The following is a 22,765-nucleotide window of genomic DNA, read 5'->3' as shown; positions in this document are numbered from 1 at the left end:
AGAGAGCCCGATGCAGGGGGCCCCGTCCCAGGACCCTGGGATCATGACCTGAGCCAGAGGCAGAGGCTTTAACCCACTGAGCCACCCAGGCACCCCTCTTATAATAAACTTTTTTATGAATAATTTGGTGCTCGTTTAGAAGATCTCTTTTTTCTCCTTTATAATATTTGTTATGATATGTTATGAATTTGTTATGGTATTGGGTGATAGATGATTTGGAAACCTTTTGATATTACAGAATTAGATATATGGAAATATGGAATGGAAAATTCTCACTTTACTTTGTTGTTGTTCTTGTTACTTAACAAGATTTTTCAAAGACATCACTCTTTTGTAGTCCAGGCTGAACTAGTGTATACAGGCTTTCAACATCAATGGTTTAAGACAGCTGGACATCATGGGCTTTATGATGGAGGAACAGGATTCCATCTATGAAATAGTCTTGCTGAAACAGTGAATCTGGATATAATTAAGTGTCTAGATCTAACTATCAACTTGTAAGATTTAGGAGAGAAGGAGAGCCTATTAGTTGAAACCAGGATAATACGGATTAGTGAAATCTCAACTGTGGAAAAACACTGCACACACAAACAGAACAATTTCTTCACCAAATAAATTATAAGGAAAAAAAAAAGAAATACAAAATTAAAAGATACCTAAATTGCATATCTTTCAAAGAGTTTTAATATTTTGGTGATAAATACTAAGATAGTTACTTCTTCATTTAAAATTGGTTTTGGTATTAGTGGAAATGTAATGTGATGTTTAACTGGATAGGAGTTAATTTGGGCTCAGTTTTAGAGTCATGTAAAATAATACGGGGTTTAGTGCAAGATCTGCCACACTTTGTGAATGCCCTATACCTAAGAAAGAATGGGATTTATATAATGTATCTATGACCTGTGCACACAAATATTCTTATATAAACATATATATTTAAAAGAATATTTATAGGAAAAATCTTGTCATTCTCATTTTTTGTGCTTGAGCCAAACGTATATTGTTTACACAAACTCCTTAAAAGTACATAGTTCTCATAGGAGATTATCCTGGTTTAATGTAGACATTCTGAAGCATTCATAAATATATAGCTTATCAAAACTTTGTTGAAATAGTCTAGCTTTGCTTTGAATTATTCTACATAACTTGTTTTTTCTTTTAATTAGAGAAGTAAATATAAATTGTGTATATTTTAAACACATAATTGTTCCTCTTATTTTAAAGAACGTTCTGTGCCTTTATATTTTATCAGGTTTAATGACATCCATGTACCAATACGCTTGGAATGTGTGAAATTTGCCAGTCATTGTCTCATGAACCATCCTGATTTAGCAAAGGACTTAACAGGTATTATATACCCATAATAGCAAATATGCCTAAATGTTCTTTGGTGAAAAAAATCAGTTTTATGTATATGGGGGAAAAAATCCCGTTTTTTGGTTACTGTGATGAGTAAAGTCATCTTTTAATTCATTATCATGGAAGTTACTCTCTGAAGCTAGAATTTTTACTCCTTATATCTTTTAGTCTAGAAACACCTATAAAAAGTCAGTTTACCAGAAACAATACGAGTTTTTTCATTTCAGAACAATTCTAAAAATATTTTAGGTGTTTGGATTTGAACTTCACCTTGGTGTTCTTTACTCTTCTTTAATGTTTTGAGAACTTAGGTAAATGTCATTAATTTGTAAACTAATTATGTTAAATGGAGGTAACTTTTCTGAAATCTGTATAAATTACAAGGCATTTCAGAATTTTGCATTTTTGTACTAATAAAGATATCATGTATCTGAATATTGCTTGTCTATTAATTTTTCTTTTCTTTTAAGATTTTACTTATTTAGGGATGCCTGCGTGGCTCAGTCACTTAAGTGTCTGTCTTTGGCTCAGGTCATTATCCCAGAGTCCTGGAATGGAGCTCCACATTGGGCTCCTTGCTCAACAGGGAGCCTGGTTCTCCCTCTGCCTGCCACTGCTTGTGCTTGCACTCTCTCTCTGACAAATAAATAAAATATTAAGCAAAAGATTTTATTTATTTATTTGTTTATTAAGATTTTATTAATTTGAGAAAGAGAGCTAGTGAGAGCACGAGCCGGGGGGGGTGGTGGGGAGGGTAGAATGGGAGGGAGAAGGAGACTCCCTATTGAGCCGGAAGCCCCACGGGTGGGACTCCATCCCTGAACCCCAGGATCATGACCTGAGCTGAAGGCAGAGGTTTAACTGACTGAGCCACCCAAGCACCCTTAATTTTTTTAAATTAGGAAATTGTTTGGAAAATACAGATGACTATAGTAGCTGCTATGTCTTCTTCAGAAATGTTACCACATGGGGTGCCTGGGTGGCTCAGTGGGTTAAAGCCTCTGCCTTCAGCTCTGGTCATGATCCCAGGGTCCTGGGATCAAGCCCCGCATCTGGCTCTCTGCTCAGTGAGGAGCCTGCTTCCCTTCCTCTCTCTGCCTGCCTCTCTGCCTACTTGTGATCTCTGTCTATCAAATAAATAAATAATCTTAAAAAAAAAATGTTACTACATTTTGCTATATTTGCTTAAGAGATTTAAAAAAAGAAAATAAATTGTAGTTGTAGTTGAAATGCCACTTATAAACTATTATTCCTGTTTCCACAGAGGGTAGCTACTCCACTAAATTTGGTCTGCATCCTGTTTCTTTTTCTATCTACATAACATGTATATTTGTCCATAAATGATATATGGTGCTGTTACGTGTTTTTAAAAATTTTATTGAAATGGTATCATTTGGATTTGATGGAGTTGAACTTATTCCTACTGTCTTATGTATTTTATTTTCATGCTTCTTGCTTTTTTTTCCCCTCCTATTTTCCTCTTTTCTGCTTAATTGCTTACTTTTCTTTGTTTTCACTTTTCCCTTTTCCCCTGGGGCTTGGAAGTTAACATTTTCACTTTTGTGCTTTTACTGCATAATTGTTCAATGAAGTCTAAAGTTAATTAGAACTCTCTAGCTTCTTTCTGAGCAATCAAGGAACCTTGAAAGTTTTAACTCTGCATGTTCTCTTTCCATCGTTTACGTTATTGTTTGTTATTAGTTATTTACTCCTTTTAAGACTTTTATCAACTTGTAGTATATTTAAATTTTTTTTTTATGGTCCTCGTGTACGGTTACTTCTTAAATCTTAACTACTTCCTTCTGAGTTTCTTTTGATAAAATGATGAAGTGTATTCTTTCATAATTTTTTTTTTTAAGATTTTTGATTTATTTACTTGACAGAGAGCAGAAGCAGGGGAGGTGGCAGGCAGAGGGAGAGGGAGAAGCAGGCTTCCAGCTGAGCAGAGAGCCCAGTGTGGGGCTCAATCCCAGGACCCCAGGATCATGACCTGAGCTGAAGACATACGCTTAACTGACTGAGCCACCCAGATGCCCCTCTTTAATATTTTTAACAATAGTCTGTCATAGTAATACTTTCAGGTTTTGTTAAATTTCTACCAATTCTGTTTAAACAGCAGGTATTTCTCACTTTCATTCTTTTTTGGGGGGTGATATCCTGCCTGAACCCTCTACCTGCCCACTCATATCTGAATTTGGACTGCTTGCTCTTTGAGCTTCTACTTTATAGCATTGATTTTCAGAGGATCTGTTCTTCCTCCCTCTTTCGTCTTCCCTCTGTTTCCTTTCCTTCTCTCTCTCTCTCTCTCTCTCTCTCTCTCCCCCTCCCCCTCCTGCGTGTGTGTGTGTGTGTGTGTGTGTGTGTGTGTGTGTGTGTGTGTTTCTCTTTTGTCTTCCTCCTTCTCTTTTCCCCTGGATGTTCCTTTTACTGTAACATTCTATTCTTGTGTTATTGATGCACTGTTCTCTGAAAAAATTAATGATAGTGTTTTGGAGAATTTTTTTCCTACAAAATGTTTGTTTTAGTCAACTTACTTTTCCCACCTGCTTTTGTCTGTATTTTCTGTGTTAGAGGCTTTCCTCAAATGCTTGTCAGTTGGTAGCTCTCTGCTATAATTAAGAGTGGGGTACTAAATAAAGAGCTGTTTAGAAAGCCCTAAATATATAGATGGGATTGCTGACTCTGAACTTCGATATAGGGTGACCAGGGTAGGTTCTTTGTTAGATACTTGTCTTTAGGGGCGCCTGGGTGGCTCAGTGGGTTAAATCCTCTGCCTTTGGCTCAGGTCATGATCTCAGGGTCCTGGGATCGAGCCCCACATGGGGCTCTCAGCTCAGCAGGGAGCCTGCTTCCCTTCCTCTCTCTCTGCCTGCCTCTCTCCTTACTTGTGATCACTGTCTGTCAAATAAATAAATTAAAAAGAAAAAAAAGAAAAAAAATACTTGTCTTTAACTGGTCAGTGATCCCCACTGAAGAGGATCCTATCAGGAGTTTAAAAGTCTAGTTGCTGGTGTCTTTGGGACTCCTGTATTATTACTTCATTCCTTTTTTTTATTATTGAGTGATATTCTATTGTGTAAATATCCAGTGATTTGTTTATTCACTTTTTTTGTTTGATGAGTTTCTGGGTTGTTTTTAATTTTGAGCTATTAAGATTAAGATTACTCTGAGTATTGTTACAAGTGTTTCTATGGATTTATGCTTTTATTTTAATTACTTAGAGTGAAATTGCTGGTTATAGGGTAAATACATGTTTAATTTTATAAGAAATGACTAAGTTCTCCATATTAGCTATATTGTTTTCCACTTGGACTGGAAATGATTTAGACTTCCAGTTCTTCAGTGTTCTTGTCACCGTTTTGTATCAAATCTTTTTGATTGTAGTCATTCTCATAGTTCTTGCTGTTTTATCGTGGTTTTAATTTACATTCTCTTGATGACTAATGAGATTGAGTATCTTTTTATGTGTGTATTGAAATTTTCTTTTGTGAAGTGTCTATTTAAATTTTAAATCCAGGGCGCCTGGGTGGCTCAGTGGGTTAAGCCTCTGCCTTCGGCTCAGGTCATGATCTTAGGGTCCTGGGATCGAGTCCCGCATTGGGCTCTCTGCTCAGCAGGGAGCCCGCTCCCCCCCCCCCTTCTCTCTCTGCCTGCCTTTCTGCCTACTTGTGATCTCTCTCTGTCAAATAAATAAATAAAATCTTTAAAAAAATAAGTAAATAAATTTTAAATTCATCTTTTTAAAATTGGCTTTTTTTTTTTTTTGTTAATTTGTAGTGGTCTGTATATGTTCTGGACCTTTTTTAAAGTATAAAAAAATTAAGTAATTTTCCCATAGTCAGAACTTTAATACAAAGTTCGCTGTTAACTAAATAATACATTTTTTTTAACGGTTTTATTTATTTATTTGACAGACAGAGATCACAAGTAGGCAGAAAGGCAGGCAGAGAGAGAGAGAGAGGAGGAAGCGGGCTCCCCGCTGAGCAGAGAGCCAGATATGGGGCTCGATCCCAGGACCCTGGGATCATGACCTGAGCCGAAGGCAGAGGCTTTAACCCACTGAGCCACCCAGGCACCTCATGTTTTGATTTTTTTATAGCTATCTAAAATATATTTTAAATGTGAATAATTTCACCGATAACTTTTTAAGTCCTTCCATTGTTTGGAATGTTTAAATGTTTACCAAAAGATAGTGTGTAGTTTCCTTTTTTTTATGAAACATTTATGTTGTGTTATGATTTCCTACTTTTCAGCCTCTGGGCACATTTTAGGTTTTTTTTTTTTTTTTTCCTGTAATTCCCATCACTTATTTCACCTATCCCCCTACCCACCTTCCTCAGGTAACCATCAGTTTGTTCTCTGTAGTTGAGTCTGTTGGTTTGTCTTTCGCTCTCTTTTTCCTTTGCTTATCGGTTTTCTTAAATTCCACATGTGAGTGAGATCATAGGGTATTTGTCTTTCTTTGATTTTGCTTAACATTATATTCTCTAGCTTTATCCATATTTTGCAAATGGCTAGATTTCATTCCTTTTTAAAGCTGAATAATATTCTGCTGTGTGTGTGTGTGTGTGTGTGTGTGTGTATTCTTCTCAAACTATCTCAAAAAAATAGAAGAGGAAAAAAAAAATAGAAGAGGAAGGAAAACGTCCAAATTTATTCTGTGAGGCCAGTATCACCCTGATACCAAAACCAGATAAAGACACCACACAAAAAAGAATTCTATAGGTCAATATCTCTCATGAGATACCACCTCTTCTTCATATCCATCTATGGATGGACACTTGGGCTTTTTCCTTAGCTTGGCTATTGTATGTAAATAATGTTGCAATAAATAGGGGTGAATGTATCCCTTTGAATTAGTGTTTTTTTATTCTTTGGGTGAGTACCCAGTAGTGGAATTACTGGCTTGGAGAGTAGTTCCACTTTTAACTTTTTGAGGAAATTCCATACTGTTTTCTAGAGTGGCTGCGCCAGTTTGCGTTCCACTGACAGTGCAAGAGAATTTCCCTTTTTCTATATCCTCACCAAGACCTCTTGTTTCTTGGTTGTTGATATTAGCCATTCTGACAGGTGTGAGATGATAACCTCATTGTAGTTTTAACTTGGATTTTCTTGATGATGAGTGATTTGAGCATCTTTTCATGTATCTTTTGGCCATCTGTTTGTCTTTGGAAAAATGTTCATATCTTGTCTATTACTTAATTGGATCATTTGGAGTTTTTGATGTTGAGTTGTATCAGTTCTTTTTATGTTTTGGGTACTAAACCTTTATCAGATATGTTATTTGCCACTATCTTCTATCTTCTCCCCTTCTCTAGGTTGTCTTTTAGTTTTGTTGGTTGTTTTCTTTGCTGTGCAGAAACTTAATTTTGAAATAGTCCCAATAGTTTATTATTGCTTTTGTTTCCCTTACCTCGAGAGACACTATCTATAAAAATGTTGTTACAGCCAGTGTCTGATAAATTACTGCCTGTTCCCTCTTCAAGGGTTTTTATAGTTTAAGGTCTCACATTTAGGTCTTTAATCCATTTTGAGTTTATTTTTGTGTTTGGTGAAAGAAAGTGGTCTAGTTTCATTTTTTTGCGATGTCGCTGTCCCAACTCCATTTGTTGGAGAGATTTTCTTCCATTGGATATTCATTTCTCCTTTGGTCATAAAATTTGGGTTTACTTCTGGGTTTTCTATTCTGTTCCATTGATCTGTGTGTTTATTTTTATGTCAGTACCATACTATTTTAATTCTACCATTTTGTAATATAACTTGAACTCTGGAATTGTGATACCTCCAGTTTTGTTTTTCTTTTTCAAGATTGCTTTGGCTAGTTGAGATCTTTTGTAATCCCATACAAATTTTAGGATTGTTTGTTTTAGTTTTGTGAAAAATGTTGGTATTTTGATATGAATTGTATTAAATCTGTAGATTGCTTTGGGTGGTGTGGACATTTTAACGGTATTTGTTTTTCCAACCCATGAGCATGGAATGTCTTTCTGTTTCTTTGTATCACGTATACATGTATCATGTATCTTGAATTGATCTCATCAGTATTTTTATAATTTTCAGAGTACAGGCTTTTACTGTTTCAGTTAAGTTTATTCCTAGATATTTTATTTTTTTTGATGCAATTTTAAATGGGATTTTTTCTTAATTTCATTTTCTGCTGCTTCATTGTATAGGAGTGCAACAGATTTCTGTACATTGATTTTATATACTGTGACTTTACCGAATTCATTTGTCAGTTCTAGTGATTTTTTGGTGGAGTCTTTAGAGTTTTCTCTAAAGAAATAATGATTATCTTATCCATTGGATAGATGCCTTTTTATTCTTTATCCATTTGGATGCCTTTTATTTCTTTATGTTATCTGATTGCTGTGGCTAGGACTTGTGAGTACTATTTTGAATAAAAGCAGTGGAAGTGGACATCCTGGTGTTTTTTCTGACCTTAAAGGAAAAGCTCTGTTTTTCACCACTGAGTATGATGTTGGCTGTGGGTTTTTCATATAAGACCTTTATCTTGTTGAGGTATGTTCCTTCTAGACCTACTTTGCAGAGGATTTCTATCATGAATGGATCTTGTGCTTTGTCAGATTCTTTTCCTGCATCTGTTGAAATGATGATACGATTTTTTAAAAATATTTTATTTATTTATTTGACAGACGGAGATCACAAGTAGGCAGAGAGGCGGGTGGGGGGGGAAGCAGGGTCCCTGCTGATGAGAGTGCTGGATGTGGGGCTCGATCCCAGGACACTGGGATCATGACCTGAGCCAAAGGCAGAGGTTTAACCCAAGTGCCCTGAGGATACGATTTTTTAAAAAGATTTTATTTATTTATTTTTGAGAGAGACTGAGTGTGAGGAGGAGGAAAGGTCAGAGGGAGAGAGAGAAGCAGAATCCCTGCTGAGCAGGGAGCCCAACGTGGGGGCTGGATCCCAGTACTCTGAGATTATGACCTAAGCCGAACTTAACTGACTGAGTCACCCAGGAGCCCTTGATCATCTGATTTTTTCCTTTCTTTTATTAATGTGATTTATCAAGTTAATTGTTTTGTGAATATTGAACTGCCCTCATATCCCAGGAATAAATCCCACTTCATCGAGACATATGATTTTTTTAGAAATATTGTTTAATTCAGTTTGCTAATTTTTGTTGAGGATTTTTGCATTTATGCTCATGAGAGATATTGACCTATAGAATTCTTTTTTTTGTGGTGTCTTTATCTGGTTTTGGTATCAGGGTGATACTGGCCTCACAGAATGAATTTGGAAGTTTTCCTTCCTCTTTTTTTTTTTTTTTTTTTTCCTCTTCTATTTTTTTGAGATAGTTTGAGAAGAATAGGTATTAACTCTTCTTTAATTCTTTGGTAGAATTTGCCTATGAAGCTGTCTGGTCCTGGACTTTTGTTTTTTGGGATTTTTTTGATTACTGATTCAATTTCATTGCTGGTAATTGGTCTGTTCTATTTTATTTATTTATTTTCTATTTCTCCATGCTTTAGTTTTGGTAGGTTGTATGTTTCCAGGAATTTATCCATTTGTTCTCAGTTGTCCAATTTGTTGGCATATGGGTTTCCATAAAAATCTGTTATAATTGTATTTCTGTGGTGTTGGTTGTTATTTCTCCTCTTTTATTAATGATTTTGTTTATTTGGGTCCTTTTATTTTTTTGATAGCTAGAGGTTTATTGAAACCAACTCTTGGCTTCATTGATCTGTTCTTTTTTTATGTTTCTATATCATTTATTTCTACTCTGATCTTTATTATTCCTTCTTCTTGCTGGGTTTGGGCTTTCTTTGTTTTTTTTTTTCCTAACTCTTTTAGCTTTAAGGTTAGGTTGTTTATTTGAGTTTTTCCTTGCTTCTTGAGGTAGCCTGTATTGCTATAAACTGCATGTTTTTTGTAGTTGGCTAAAAGATAGCCCTGAAAAATCTAAGATTCTAACTATTTTACGTACACTATTTCAAGCATTCCTCATATTTCCAGCTGATGCCTTGAATTTCTAAATGTTTTCATGGTTCTTTTACCCTGGAAATGAGCTTATTTATTATTTTCTTCCTTTTCGGATTTCATCTTTTCATTTTGTTTACAAGTGCTACATCTGCCCCAATTCTGTTGAAAACTCTCTTTCGCTATGATCTTTTCTCTTATACTTGTCCCTTTCAAAAGACATTTTATTAGGATTTCAGGAGTGAGCTAAGATTAATATATGTTAGACACACATGTTTGTCTTGCCTTTCTTGACAGTGTTTTTGTGAGATTCATCCTTGTGCCTTCAGCCACATTTTGAGGGACACGGCCATATTGTGAAGAGTGTTATTAGCTGCTTTGTCATGCTAACTACCAAGAATTTCATCTTTCTCTTTTGTTTTCCTCTGCACAGTAGGGATCTGTAAGTTAATAGTTTTTGTATATATCTGTTTAATATGAATGACTTAGGGAGATTGGGATGTATCTTAAAATTGATGGTGTTCTCATTGGTTTTGTCTTAGTGGCCTCTAAGAATAATATCAATTGCACTTGAAACAAGTAAAGTGCAAGATAAAACTCCCATGTTTATCTTGGTGGAGAAATGAACTTGAGATGTATTTAACAGGCTTCATTTGAAATCAGTACTTAAAGTAACTTTCCTTACTGAGTTAGGTAAAATTACACTTCAGAAGTTTTTTTTGTGGGGGGGGCGACATACGACTTATGGTCTTTCTCATTTTTGGAAATAGTTTCTGTTATAGAATGCTCATAGTGAAAATGCTTAAACCTGGGCAGTGGTTTTATGGGTGTTTGTGTTGTAATTATTTGTTAAACTGTCAATTTATAGGGAAGTAAATCCATTTATAATCATAAGCACTATTTGCTGTATATAGGCATAGCTACACATATTGCTCCAAATCCAAACAATGAAAATTTAGCTTACTTGTCTTATAATAAAAAGTGAAATGATATTTTATTTGTTGTGTTCATGTTCAGTTGTGGTACCTTTTCCTTAAGCCTCTAATATATCATTACTGAAGAGTGTTAATTTTTTCTTTCAGCTCAGTGTCAGATCAGAACTGCCATGTTTTTGACTGAATTTCAGGTCTTCCTCCCAGCCACTCTTAATTGTTAAATGTTAAATTTCTTCAATGTTTCCTTTGCCTTTCTTAGTTTAATTACATGGACTTTCCTTTTGGTGTTTCCTGTAATCTTATTGCTTGGTGGCTGGTATTTTAATTTTATTCTTTCTGAAACCTTACTCAGATAAGGGATAGAAGCTTAAATATTCTAGCTTTTTCCCAGTAGAACTACTTGACTTGAGTATTTTAACTATTTAAACAAAAATAGAGGGGCAACTGGGTGGCTCAGTGGGTTAAAGCCTCTGCCTTCAGCTCAGGTCATGATCCCCGGGTTCTGGGATTGAGCCCTGCATCGGGCTCTCTGCTCAGCAGGAAGCCTGCTTCCCCCTCTCTCTGCCTGCCTCTCTGCCTACTTGTGATCTCTGTCAAATAAATAAATAAAATCTTAAAAAAAAATAAAAATAGAAATGAAATATTTAAAGTCATATACTTCTTAGTTCATTTGTATGGTTTAGTTAATGAGGTTAAGAACTCCTTAATACACTACCCTGACCCCCAGATGGGGAGGGGTTTTAATACTCAGTTGCATGTAAACTAATGTATTTTGACTAAAGGACTAACCTTCATATCTATGCCCTTTTCTCCTCTGCTCTTAATTTCGAAACTTTGAACCTTCTACTTAGGTTTTGTTTTGTTGTGGTTTACTTACCAAGGACTTATGCAATCTTTTAAAACATATTAATTCTTAAAGTTCAATTTTAATAAAATAAAATTTTGTCTTTCAGAATATCTTAAAGTGAGGTCACATGACCCTGAAGAAGCTATTAGACATGATGTTATTGTGTCCATAGTTACAGCTGCTAAAAAGGATATTCTTCTGGTCAACGATCACTTACTTAATTTTGTGAGAGAGAGAACATTAGACAAACGGGTAAGTAGGAATAATAATTAGTAGTAGGCGGCTTTTACTTTGCATACTTTAAGTTTAGTAGTATTTCATTTGGAAATATTGAGATTTAAATGTAACTTGCCCTTTTTAGGAGGCATTTTAATACTTGGTATTTATGAGAACGTTTTATTTTTTTTGAGTTTTGTTAGGTTTATAAATTCAGATTATTTGTTCTCATCTTAAAAATGAGATGGCTCTAAATGGTAGTCAGATGTTTAGCCTGGACACTAGTTTTAATAAATGAGTTGTAAAGGCCTCTGACACAACTTCTTATGTTGTTGTTGACTCTCTTCTGTTTCTTTCCACATGAGTATCAGCTGATAGTCCTTTAGCTGGTTGTATTATAATTTCTGTGGAGTAGAAAATAACATGTTTTCAACTTTGCAAAGCTAAATCTGGCAGAGCAGCATGCTTCCAGCCTATCTTCTGTGACCCTAAACCTTTCCCCTTGAGTGAGCACCCACTAGCTGCACTCAGTAATCAGTGGCTTCTTAAGAGAGGTATAGTGTCTTCTTATTCTTGTATTCTTATTGCCTGGCTATATTAGACACTCAGTAAAGTATGTGAGGGAATGTTCATTCTCTCCTCATCCCTATTGCCTTTCCTTTCTGGTGTGGGTTTTACTGGATTTAGGCTTGAATAATTTTGGTGAAGGATGAAAATCATTGAAGTATTTGGGGGTTAATTAACAAAGAAAGCGGGAAGCCTGTTGGTAGTTGTGAATAGTTTTGACTAGTAAATAAGTCATTTTAATAGTTGCTTATAAGTTTGGTTGTGCTGTCGTCATCATTTAATGTTCTCTTTGGTAATGCTGTTTGTGGGTAGAGGACAGATGGGTAGGAATTGCATAGTTTTCCCTCCAAATCTATAGGTATTAGGAATAACTTAACTAATAAATTTAGTCTTGTCTTTTTTGAATATTTCATAGAGTATTAATGAAAGGTCCAAAAGGCATAAAGAAGGAAAAGGAGATTTGCCTCGTGGAGGATAACAGCTTTTTAAGTGTTCAAGTAGTCTTTTTCTTTGTTAGACTTGGAATTTGAGCTAAGTATCTGTATATTGTTGGGGTCACATAAGTTCATATAATTTTTGATAATGTTGCATTCATCATAGGCCTCCTTGGTTCATTCATATAAATATTGAATATCAAAAAATAATGGAATATATTTATGTTCTTGGCAGAATTAGAATATGCTCTATCTTTAAATTCTCCTTAAAGCAGCAGTTTGGGGAATTAGAGATAAGACAGAGAATAGAAAGTTCCTACAAACAAATTGAATTCTTATTTTCTGAGTAAGGCTTTTTGAAGCCTTTTATTTCAATATGTATCAGTGGATGAAGGACTGTTCTTAATCTGCTGTAAGTAATTGAAAGAAAAACCAAGGGAAGAATATACAATGAATGACAGACTGCAAAGGAAAAAAAAAAAAAAATCTGTGCAGCTTCATGAAGTTCTAAACATTACTAACATCTTACTGATTATAGTGCTGTTTGTGTAAAATTAAAGAATAAACTCATCCCAAGATAATTAAGCAGTATTAGATATACTAGCAAATACGTATAAAAAAAATAGTTGAATGCATTCCTCTTACACTTGAACTTGATTCTCAGATATACAAAATGAACCCAGTGTCTTTACTTAGCATTTGATAAAACCAATGTCATGTACCTTTAATTGAAGTATATTTAATATACACCATAAATGGAAAAAATGTATAAGGGGTAAGTCACAATTAACTCATTCTTTGCCTGTTAAAATTTTGTAGCATACTTTCTCTTACCAGTTTTCAGTGACTTCATGTGATGGTGATTAATGTTTGTTTTTTAGGGGTAAATGATGGGCTTAGGATATTAAAGCATTAAAATTTTTTATACATGTTGATATCTCTGTACCTTACATAGTAGATATATTAAAATGATAGTTGTGTTTTTTTCATAGTCATTATAAATTGATATCTAGTAACTGAGGAGTGATGAAGATATATTGTGTAAAGCAGCTTAAAAACAAGAAAACAGACTTTCCTGAAATATAATGTGAGCATTTTTAAATTTTAAGAATGCATTTTTGTTTTTGCTTTAAGTGGAGAGTGCGCAAAGAAGCCATGATGGGACTTGCCCAAATTTATAAGAAGTATGCTTTACAATCAGCAGCTGGAAAAGATGCTGCAAAACAGATTTCATGGATCAAAGACAAATTGCTGCATATATATTATCAAAATAGTATTGATGATCGGTAAGTTAAGGACACTATGTGTAAAATATATGGTGCTTTTGATGTATTTAGCTATTGTTGATCTTTTGTTTTAGGTGAACTGTTTTCTTTATAACTTTAAAGTCTCTCAGTTTTTACTGCAAGTTAAAGCTAGTGAGTGACTAGTTTTCTTCCTACCAAAGCCATAAATGAAGCAATAATGTGCATATACCTTTAAGGAGGGATACAGTTTTTAAGTTCATTTTGTATACTATTTTTAAACAGCGGTACTTAAGAGTAGAAATGTGTATAATCATTTAAATTTTATTTCACAGGTTATTTTTCAAATAAAATGTTTTCAAGTAAATGAAAATAAAGCTTTGGGATTTTAGACATTTTAAATAAACAGCTTCTACTGAAGGATAAAAAGACAGTTTATAGTTTTATTTGAAACACATTATCTGAGTATGATCATATTTTTCTTTTGCAGTATAAGGTTAGATCTTGTATGGATCCTAACCATTTAGTGGTAAATAGATCTGTGAATCCTGCTTGCAGAATTGATTTCATTTGCTTGAATTTATTTTAAATTCTTAGATCCAAATGGTCTTACTCATAATAGATGAGAATGAGAAAATTGAGAACCAGTAGGCCACCTTACAATTTTAAGAGTTACAGTAACTGGAAACTGGGTATCTTAGATTAACTTTATTTAAGAAACTTTATAGTTACTATTTTTGTAAAATTGACATTTTTAGACTTTTTGAGTGTGCAACATCATTGCATGGGAGATTTACATTATTTGCTAGTAATTTTTTTTTTTTAAACTGTTAACCAGGTCTTTTCATGATGTTTACTCAGAAGAATAAAAACTCGGAAGAATCTTATTATGTCCTTAGAAATTTTAACTTAGAGATGCTTAGAATTTGTCATTTGGAAGGACCTGTTTTTTTGACACTTTATTATTCAGATAAGGAAATCGAATCCCTCGTATATACTCAAGGTCATGCAGAGGTAGTTATCTTAGCTGGGTATAGAGTTATTGCCATTACATCCAGCTAAATCTTTTTTCAGCCGCTCTTCTTATAGAAGGAAATCATCGATTTAAAATCTCATCTCCATTCAGAAAGCAGAAACTTCTTTTATATGTATCCTTTGTATGTTTTGGAATTTTATATACAAATTCAGTACATTAAAAAAAAATCATTACAGTACCTTCTCTGTGTTTTTGTAGATTGCTTGTTGAACGCATCTTTGCCCAATACATGGTTCCCCACAATTTGGAAACCACAGAACGGATGAAGTGTTTATATTACTTGTATGCCACACTGGATTTAAATGCTGTGAAGTATGTTTCAAATGTCAAATTTTGTTTTTTTCATCTTTTTCAGTGTATTGGATTTTATGGGGAAAACCCCCACAATTGTATTTTTAAATGTTAACAATTTATGTAATGCAAACATTGTTTAAATGATCAGACACAATAAAATACTTGGCTTTTTTTTCAAAGGTACTGCTATCAACATGAGATGAACGAGGATTTTTATAAGCAATTAAAACATAGAGCTGATTGACAAGGAATCTTTCAGGATTTGATTTCTTTCCCCAGACTTTCATATTGTCGTTTCAAGAAGTATTGATGTACCTTTTTGTTTGTTTTCTTCCTTAAGGCATTAAGAAGGTCCATACTGAGAAAATCCTACCACCTTATTTTAACCTCACGGTCATTTGAATTTTGCTGTAGAGCGGTAGGGTACATATTTTGTTCTGTATAACCTCAGCATCTGTTATAGTTTGGCATATGGGTATGCACAAATACATTTTAATGACCATTTTTCATTCAGAAAATACTTTTGAGCACCATTATATGGAATTGGCATTTTGGACATGGGAGAGACATTACTAATTGAATCATACTGATGGTTAGGAAATTGAAACTTAGAGATTGATTTGCTCTAGGTTTTAGAAAATGTAGATGCTCTGCACTCCAGCAAATGTCATTACAAGTGGGGGATTAAATGTTCGGAAATTGAAGTCTAAGGAGCTGCATATAATTTTCATTCCTATGTCTGCTTAATGGGACTTTGACTTCTTCCATGGGAATTATTATATGTGCCAATTATAACTTTCATAGAAACATTGAAGAAAAGGAGAAATGTAAATTTCTTATTATCTGTTGTACTTAAGGCAGAGGAGTACATATTATCAATGGCTCCTTTTGTGCTTTAACAGCAAAATTGCATAGTTTCAACAGAGGCTGTATTGTATGGTCCATAACATTTATTATCTGGCCTTTTATAGAAACACTTGCCAACCCTTCATGTAATTGATATTTTTCCTGTTTTTCACATGGGGAACTGAATTCCAGAGGTCAGTTAACTTGCACAAAATCGCACAAGTAGTAGGAGACAAAGTCAGGATTTGAACTCTACCTGGTTCCAAAGTTCATTCTTTTTCTACTGCATACAGTGAAATATGTTACTACCATATTTAATTGATTTTAAAACAAAATTGTCATATGCCAACACCTCAGGAATTAGAGTGCATCCTTATCTTCATGGTGCAATTGATGGCTGATTAGAATGAATGAGAATAGGAGATATATATATATATATACACACACACACACACATATATATATACATATATATATATATATATATATATATATATATATACTTATTTGAGACAACCTAAGTGAAATCATAGTCTAGGCTTCTTGACTCAGCTCACCCGTCGTTCATGAACAAAAGTGAAAGACACTCTTAAGCAAAAAAAGAGAGTCAACCACTCATATATCCTACTTGAGAAAATTACTAAAGAGTAAAAGTTTCTTTTGGCAAAAAACAAAATTCAGAAGGAAGGAATAGGATGTAAGAAGTAACAAAATTTCCAAACACTAATGCAGATCTAAATAATCAGTGCCTATAAAAACAACAGTGCCAACACCAATAACAATAGTAATAACAACAAAGTTTTCTTTACCAAGGGAAGGAGGTGTAGATTAAAAAGTAGGTTAGCATCTGGGCTGATATTTAGCCAGCACACACTTCTTGGAACAGTTATGTAAGATCTATTGAGAGTCCCTAGGATCCTTTCCCCACCCACTTTCCCCTGTGCCTGGGCATAGCAGAAGGACCTTCAGGCCCTGTTCTGCTGCCACCTGTTCTGATTGATTGGTGCTACGCCTTTGTGAAAAAGTTTGAATACTAGGTAGATCCTATAGGATAACAGCATGTAAGATGGTGGCTAAAATGTTCTGTGGTTCTTTTATCTTAAAAGAGTGAGTGAGGACAGGTTTGTTGATTAATAAGGTTGTAAATTAAGTGTACAAATTAAAAATTTGAGTTGCTTTAAAAGAACAGAATTAAAATGTTGACTTCTAAACCCATAGGAGCAAAAAATAATTAATGAAAACTTTAATATGAGAAATGGAAAAGAAACATAATTGTAAAGGAAATACTGAAGAGCAGTTATAAAACTACATATACATATATAAGGGGTACCTGGGTGGCTCAGTCACTTAGGGGTCCCACTTTAGATTTCAGCCCAGGGTCCTGAGATCAATCCCTGCAACGGCGCCACCCCTCCCCCCACACTCCTGCTTTCTTATATGCTCTCTCTTCCTCTTTGTCTTTCTCAAATCTTTAAAACAAAGCCTATATATATATATATATATCAGATATTATTCATCATTAAATAACAAGTATGTTTGAATTAGAAAGTAAAAATGCTAATCATGAGATACACTGAAAAATAATGCCATGGAAAAGTTGAAAGTAAATTCCAATCTATGGAGCAATAGATTCTACAAAAATGGTTGGTAAGTGAATAGATTTTTATCTGTTTTAAGTTAAAACACTTAAGGTATTTATATTTTTTAAATGACTTTTTAAAAATTTTAACCAGCGTTTTGGAATTAACTAACCAACTGTAAATCTAATAATTAACATTTTATTACTTTAATACTTCACATTCGTGATTTATTTCTCCAAAAGTCTTTACATTTATTTTTATGAAAAATTTAATGCACACAAATCACATATGAATTTCGAAGCATAGTGTTAAAGTAAATTTATCTTTGAATCTACACTCAACTTGTGAACTCTTCTCCCTTTTATCCTCCTGTCTTCCACCCAGAGGAAACCACTAGCTTAAATTATTTATTTTTCATTTCCTTTTAAAAAGTAGGTTTATCATGGGGCGCCTGGGTGGCTCAGTCAGATAAGTGGTTGACTCTTGATTTCAGCTCAGGTCATGATCTCAGGTTCCTGGGATCAAGCCCCATTTTGGGCAGCACGCTAAGCATGGAGTCTGCATCTCTCCCTCTCCCTCTGCCCCTCCCCCTGCTCTCTGTTTCTTTCTCTCAAATAAATATATAAATAAATCTTCTAAAAATAGTTTTATCAAAAATAAATAAAGTTTTACATATATGAATGTATCCCTCAATAACTTATTTTTACTTGTTTTTGAACTTTATGAAAGTAGAGTAAGTGTGGATACAGTCTTCTGTGACTTTTCCCCCCATTTTTTTAGGTTCCTAAGATTCATGCATAATATTTATAGCTTGTTGGTCATTCATTTTCTGTGTCTTCCTAAACATTATCAGACATCTTTTTTTTTGTGACTCTTTGGACCTTAAATTTTATCACATCTTTTTTTCATTTTCCTGAATAGTAATAATCTTGATGTTTTCAATAATGTTTCTAATCTTATCACAGTCCTCACCACTCTGTATTGTAACATCTGTCTTTATTCATTATACATTACCGTTCTAGCCCAGAAGTCATTTGAATTTATAACTCTAATTAGTTTGAAAAGCACTTAAAAATAGCTACTTGGCAGGCAGGTTCATGGTGAGAACTTATTTGATCTTTCTTATTTGTTGAAAGAACCATATATTTTATTGTGATCATGTTCTTTTGGGGGAAGACAGTACTTTCTGTATTTAAAATTTGATATGTATCAGTTTTAAGCAAGTCCCTAAGTTAACTAATATCTTTTTTTTTTTTAAAGATTTATTCATTTGAGAGAAAGTGTGCACATGCATACATGCCTGCCCAAGGCGGGGATGAGGGGGAAAATCTTCAAGCAGACTCTCCACAGAATGGGGAGACTCACAGTGGGGCTTGATCCCACAACCCTGAGTTCATGACACAAGCCCAAACCAAAATTTGGATGCTTAACTGACTGAGCCACCCAGGTGTCCCCCTAAATATCTTGATTAATGAAAAAGAGAACAGAGGCAGGCTTGAGTACTCTCTGATCATGGTGTGTGTTGCCACCTCCCCCAGGCTTCCTAGAACAGCTGTTAATGGCAAGAGTTAGTGGTAGTTTCCAAGTGTTATGGTTGTGATGTCTTTCATTAGGCAAGGTCTCATCTAGACCTGTTTTTGTACTGCTGAGTCTGGTGGGTAGTTTTGCCAACTGGGAGCGGAATGCTGGAGGAGAGTTTCTCTTCAACACTCGTACAGGTTTCTGTTAGCCACCCAATGGTGGCTGTCTTTTTCTTTGAGTTAGTGCAAAGCTCTAGTGAGAAGACTAGACCAGTAACAACTGTAAGAGTATCCATTCTCTAATCAAATTTTTCGTGTTTATTTAGTGACAGTGCTGGAATTCAGGCTCATATTAAGTTATATTTGTCTTCCTGTTGTAGTAATATTATGTCTACTTTTTTTTTTTAAAGGATTATTTAGGAAGGCAAACACAAAGATAAATTGTCTTTGCTGCTTAAGATAATTTTATTAAAGTGCTTGAGAGGATGGTTTCCCTAAAAATATAATACAAAATCTTATAATACAAAATACAAAAATTTTATTAAAGTGCTTGAGAGGATGGTTTCCCTAAAAATATAATACAAAATCTTAGTGATGGTCACCTTTTGATTTATACTATAGTCATAATATTTTATATGGAGCTTTGGAATTGCTTGATATTTCATCTTTAATAAATAGCTATTAGAGGTGTAATAATTCCTGTTTTAAGTAAAGGCAAGTTTCAAAAGTCCAGGCCTGTCAGAAGTTGTAAGTAATGATGAAGTGTTAAGAAGCAAGAGACAGTTCATTGACTTTGGAGTTCAGGAGTAATTTCACAGATGACTACTCTGTTTTTTGAAAATTATTTTAATTATGTAACTCTTAGTTATGAGATTTTTACAGTCCTCTGTATACTGGTCATTTTTCTTTAATGTCTACATGTATAGTTATTTTAATTTAGCTTTTAATATAAAATGCTGCTGCTTTGCCAGTACCATTTTGAGATGACTACTGTAAAGGAATTTAAGTGTCCAAATTTAAACTATTTTATTTCCATAAAAGTATCCAAAGGTATTCTTAAAACAGAATGTTAAGGAGGAGAATGAAACATTTTTAGCAATTAGTTCTTGTCTATGAAAAAAAAAGTTTTTTTTATGCTTTTGTACTATATTACAGTTTTATGGCAGTGCTTAATATGTGTGATAGTGGAGGTTAATCGAAGTATAAGTAATTCAAAACAAAATAATAAAAAGTATCTGGTTTTGGAAAATTTCCTTTCAAATATTAAACTGGTTCTGAATTCTGTAACTCAGTATTTCAGTAACATTAACTGCTCTCATGATTTATGCATATTTTCTTGAGTATGTATGTAATTTCTTTTTAGATTTAAATTTGTCTGAAAACAAAAGTATTACGAGGACATCAAAAATTTTGCCGTATAAAAATAATATGCACTTACAAGTAATAATATGTAAACACATATATTTATATAAACTAATGAATATATAGATATAAATACTTGTACATGTCAAATTTATATAGTATAAATATGCTTATATGTATTCTATATGGAATGTATAGAATATATAGGTGACATATATATAATATATAATCTATATAGAATATATAGGTAATAATGTTTTATATAATTTGTATAATGAACATAATATGTTATTTAGTTAACTATGTAACAGCTATACTTCAGACTGTAGACCTCAATGAGTCCTTAGACTCATAGAACACATAGGCGTGCCTGGGTGACTGGGCTGGGATTCCACCTCTTGGTTTTGGCTCAGGTCATGATCTCAGGTTGTGAGATCAAGCCCCCTGTCAAGGTCTGCTCAGTGGGGAGTCTCCTTGAGATTCTCTCTAGTTCCCCCACTCACATTTTCTCTCTTTCTCTCTCAAATAAATAAATCTTTAAAAAAAAAATCTGAACATAAATTCTACCTCTAAACAGTGAGAACTTGAGGATAAATAAAACGAGTGAGAGCTTATCATTTTTATTTACATTGGTTTATACATTTTAATTTTATTATAATGATTAACTGTATACTTACCTATAAGTACATAATATACACTTTTATAATAATATACATAAACATGTAATACATATTATATAAAGTTACATTATGAGCATTTCTGTTTTAGAAAAAAGTATCCCACATTCTCTCAGCACAAACTCTTTTCTGTTTGTGGCTTTGATTCCTTTTCATCCTGCGTACTATAGGACCTTACTCCATCAAATATTCCTTTATTTCTCAAGTTTATAATCTCTGTAGTTAATTCCTGTACCCTAATTTATACACATATTGTAGTTAATGATATAGATTTCCCTTCATATGTTCATACCTCTTATATTTTTCCTTGCCCTTTTGCTCCATACATCATCAGTTGCTTAGTTCTGTGAAGTTTACCTCATCTCTGTCATCTCTTTTGTTAATTTCAACTTAAAAAAAAAAAAGGAATATGTTTGGAATATTCTGGAAGGATTTTTATTGTTTTGTTATTTAAATTTATGTGTTTGTGTTTTGCAGAGCATTGAATGAAATGTGGAAATGTCAAAATCTGCTCCGACATCAAGTAAAGGATTTGCTTGACCTAATTAAGCAACCCAAAGTAAGTTAAATGTAATGAAAAGTTTTCCTTTGATGGTAAGCTTTGTAAAACGCCTGTATTTTAGTTACTCCTTACCATTGCTACAGTGTTGTTAAACAACTGTTTCTGTGTGGAGCTGTTCTACTGGAGAAGCTATGATCTCTAATTTAGAACAATGAAATTTTTAAGAAACTTATTGCATAGACAAATTCAAAGTTTAAATTTACTATATCTGTAAAAGGTGATACACAACAGGAAAGAGAATATATGTCTTTGTACTCAGAATTAAAGTTTTTTTGTAGCTTAACAACAACAACAACAAAAAAACCAGAAAATGACTGTATCTTTGAAAGCAAAGAAAGCAGAATAAATTTGCACTCTGTCTTGCTGCCCTAAAATGTTCCCATCGCGTAGTCTTGTTGTTTTAGAAAATTTTAATGTCATGTAATTTTAATTATGTATCTTTATATTTTTACTTAGAATTAATGTTATAGTAATCTTGATGTAGTACTTGGTTTTCATAATTATAAGTTAATGGTGGTATTCATCCAGTTGATGTATCATATTTTATTTTTTAGACTTTTAGAATGATTCCGGGTGTTCTTTTTCCCTAGAATATTGTTTGAGAATGTTATATGTAGGCCTATAAAAGTTATAATTCATCAAAAAAGCAGTATCAGTTCATCAAAAAAATACATAAAATGCCATTTTAAATTGCATTCAAGAAAATCTATAACACACAAAAATAATAATATACTGTTATTTTAAATTTCTTTTCGGTCCTTAGTGAAACCCCCCTCATTCTCCCAACCCCCCACTCCTAAAACAAAACAAATACTGCCTGCTTATAGAACAGAAGGTCAATAGAGAGGAGTTGTTTCATGTAAGGGGAGGCTAACAGTAACCTCTTTGTTTATGGTTTATTAAAATCTGTGATTATTGAATATATTGAACCTGCTAGAATAAGTTTTTTCTTGTAATAGATGACTTAAAACTAATTTTAGTGATTCTGCTGTTTCAGTACTTTCTCTGCCAAGGAACAAAATTGGAAAACTCCAATTAATTTAGTTTGCTTCAGCCTATAAACATGTATTTTAGTCATTGTTCTAATGCAGTAAGTGCGTTTCAGTTAATAAGCTCTGGATAAAGTGCTCCTGTTTGCTACCTAGAGCTGTATTAATTTACTTCCTTTTGGTCAAAGTTGCAAAGGTGTTAATTAAAAATGCCAGATGTTTTTATATGTATGTCTACAAAAATATTCCTGATTTTAGGCATTACTGAAGTCATACAATAGCAGTCAGGTAGTATGTTAAGTGTGCCCATCATATGTTGAACAGCATGATGTGTGAGACTAATAAAAAATAATTTT

At 33.6% G+C, this 22,765-nt stretch overlaps 1 protein-coding gene across 2 annotated transcripts in view; it reads left to right on the top strand.

Moving 5' to 3' along the window:
• The window catches only part of PDS5B (PDS5 cohesin associated factor B), a 195,303-nt gene that overhangs the window by 93,437 nt on the left and 79,101 nt on the right, over nucleotides 1–22,765 (top strand). For both annotated transcript variants that reach the window (XM_080799689.1, XM_080799688.1), the window contains exons 10-14: nucleotides 1,253–1,347; nucleotides 11,189–11,334; nucleotides 13,434–13,585; nucleotides 14,778–14,891; nucleotides 21,336–21,417. In XM_080799689.1, coding sequence (XP_080655815.1) covers nucleotides 1,253–1,347; nucleotides 11,189–11,334; nucleotides 13,434–13,585; nucleotides 14,778–14,891; nucleotides 21,336–21,417 — 589 coding nt within the window. The remainder of the gene's footprint in view (nucleotides 1–1,252; nucleotides 1,348–11,188; nucleotides 11,335–13,433; nucleotides 13,586–14,777; nucleotides 14,892–21,335; nucleotides 21,418–22,765) is intronic.

The sequence above is a fragment of the Martes martes genome (genome assembly GCF_963455335.1).
Source record: "Martes martes genome assembly, chromosome: 3".
Classification (NCBI taxonomy): Eukaryota; Metazoa; Chordata; class Mammalia; order Carnivora; family Mustelidae; genus Martes; species Martes martes.
Note: the sequence above shows the minus strand (reverse complement) of the source record. Positions and strands in the feature narration are given on the sequence as shown.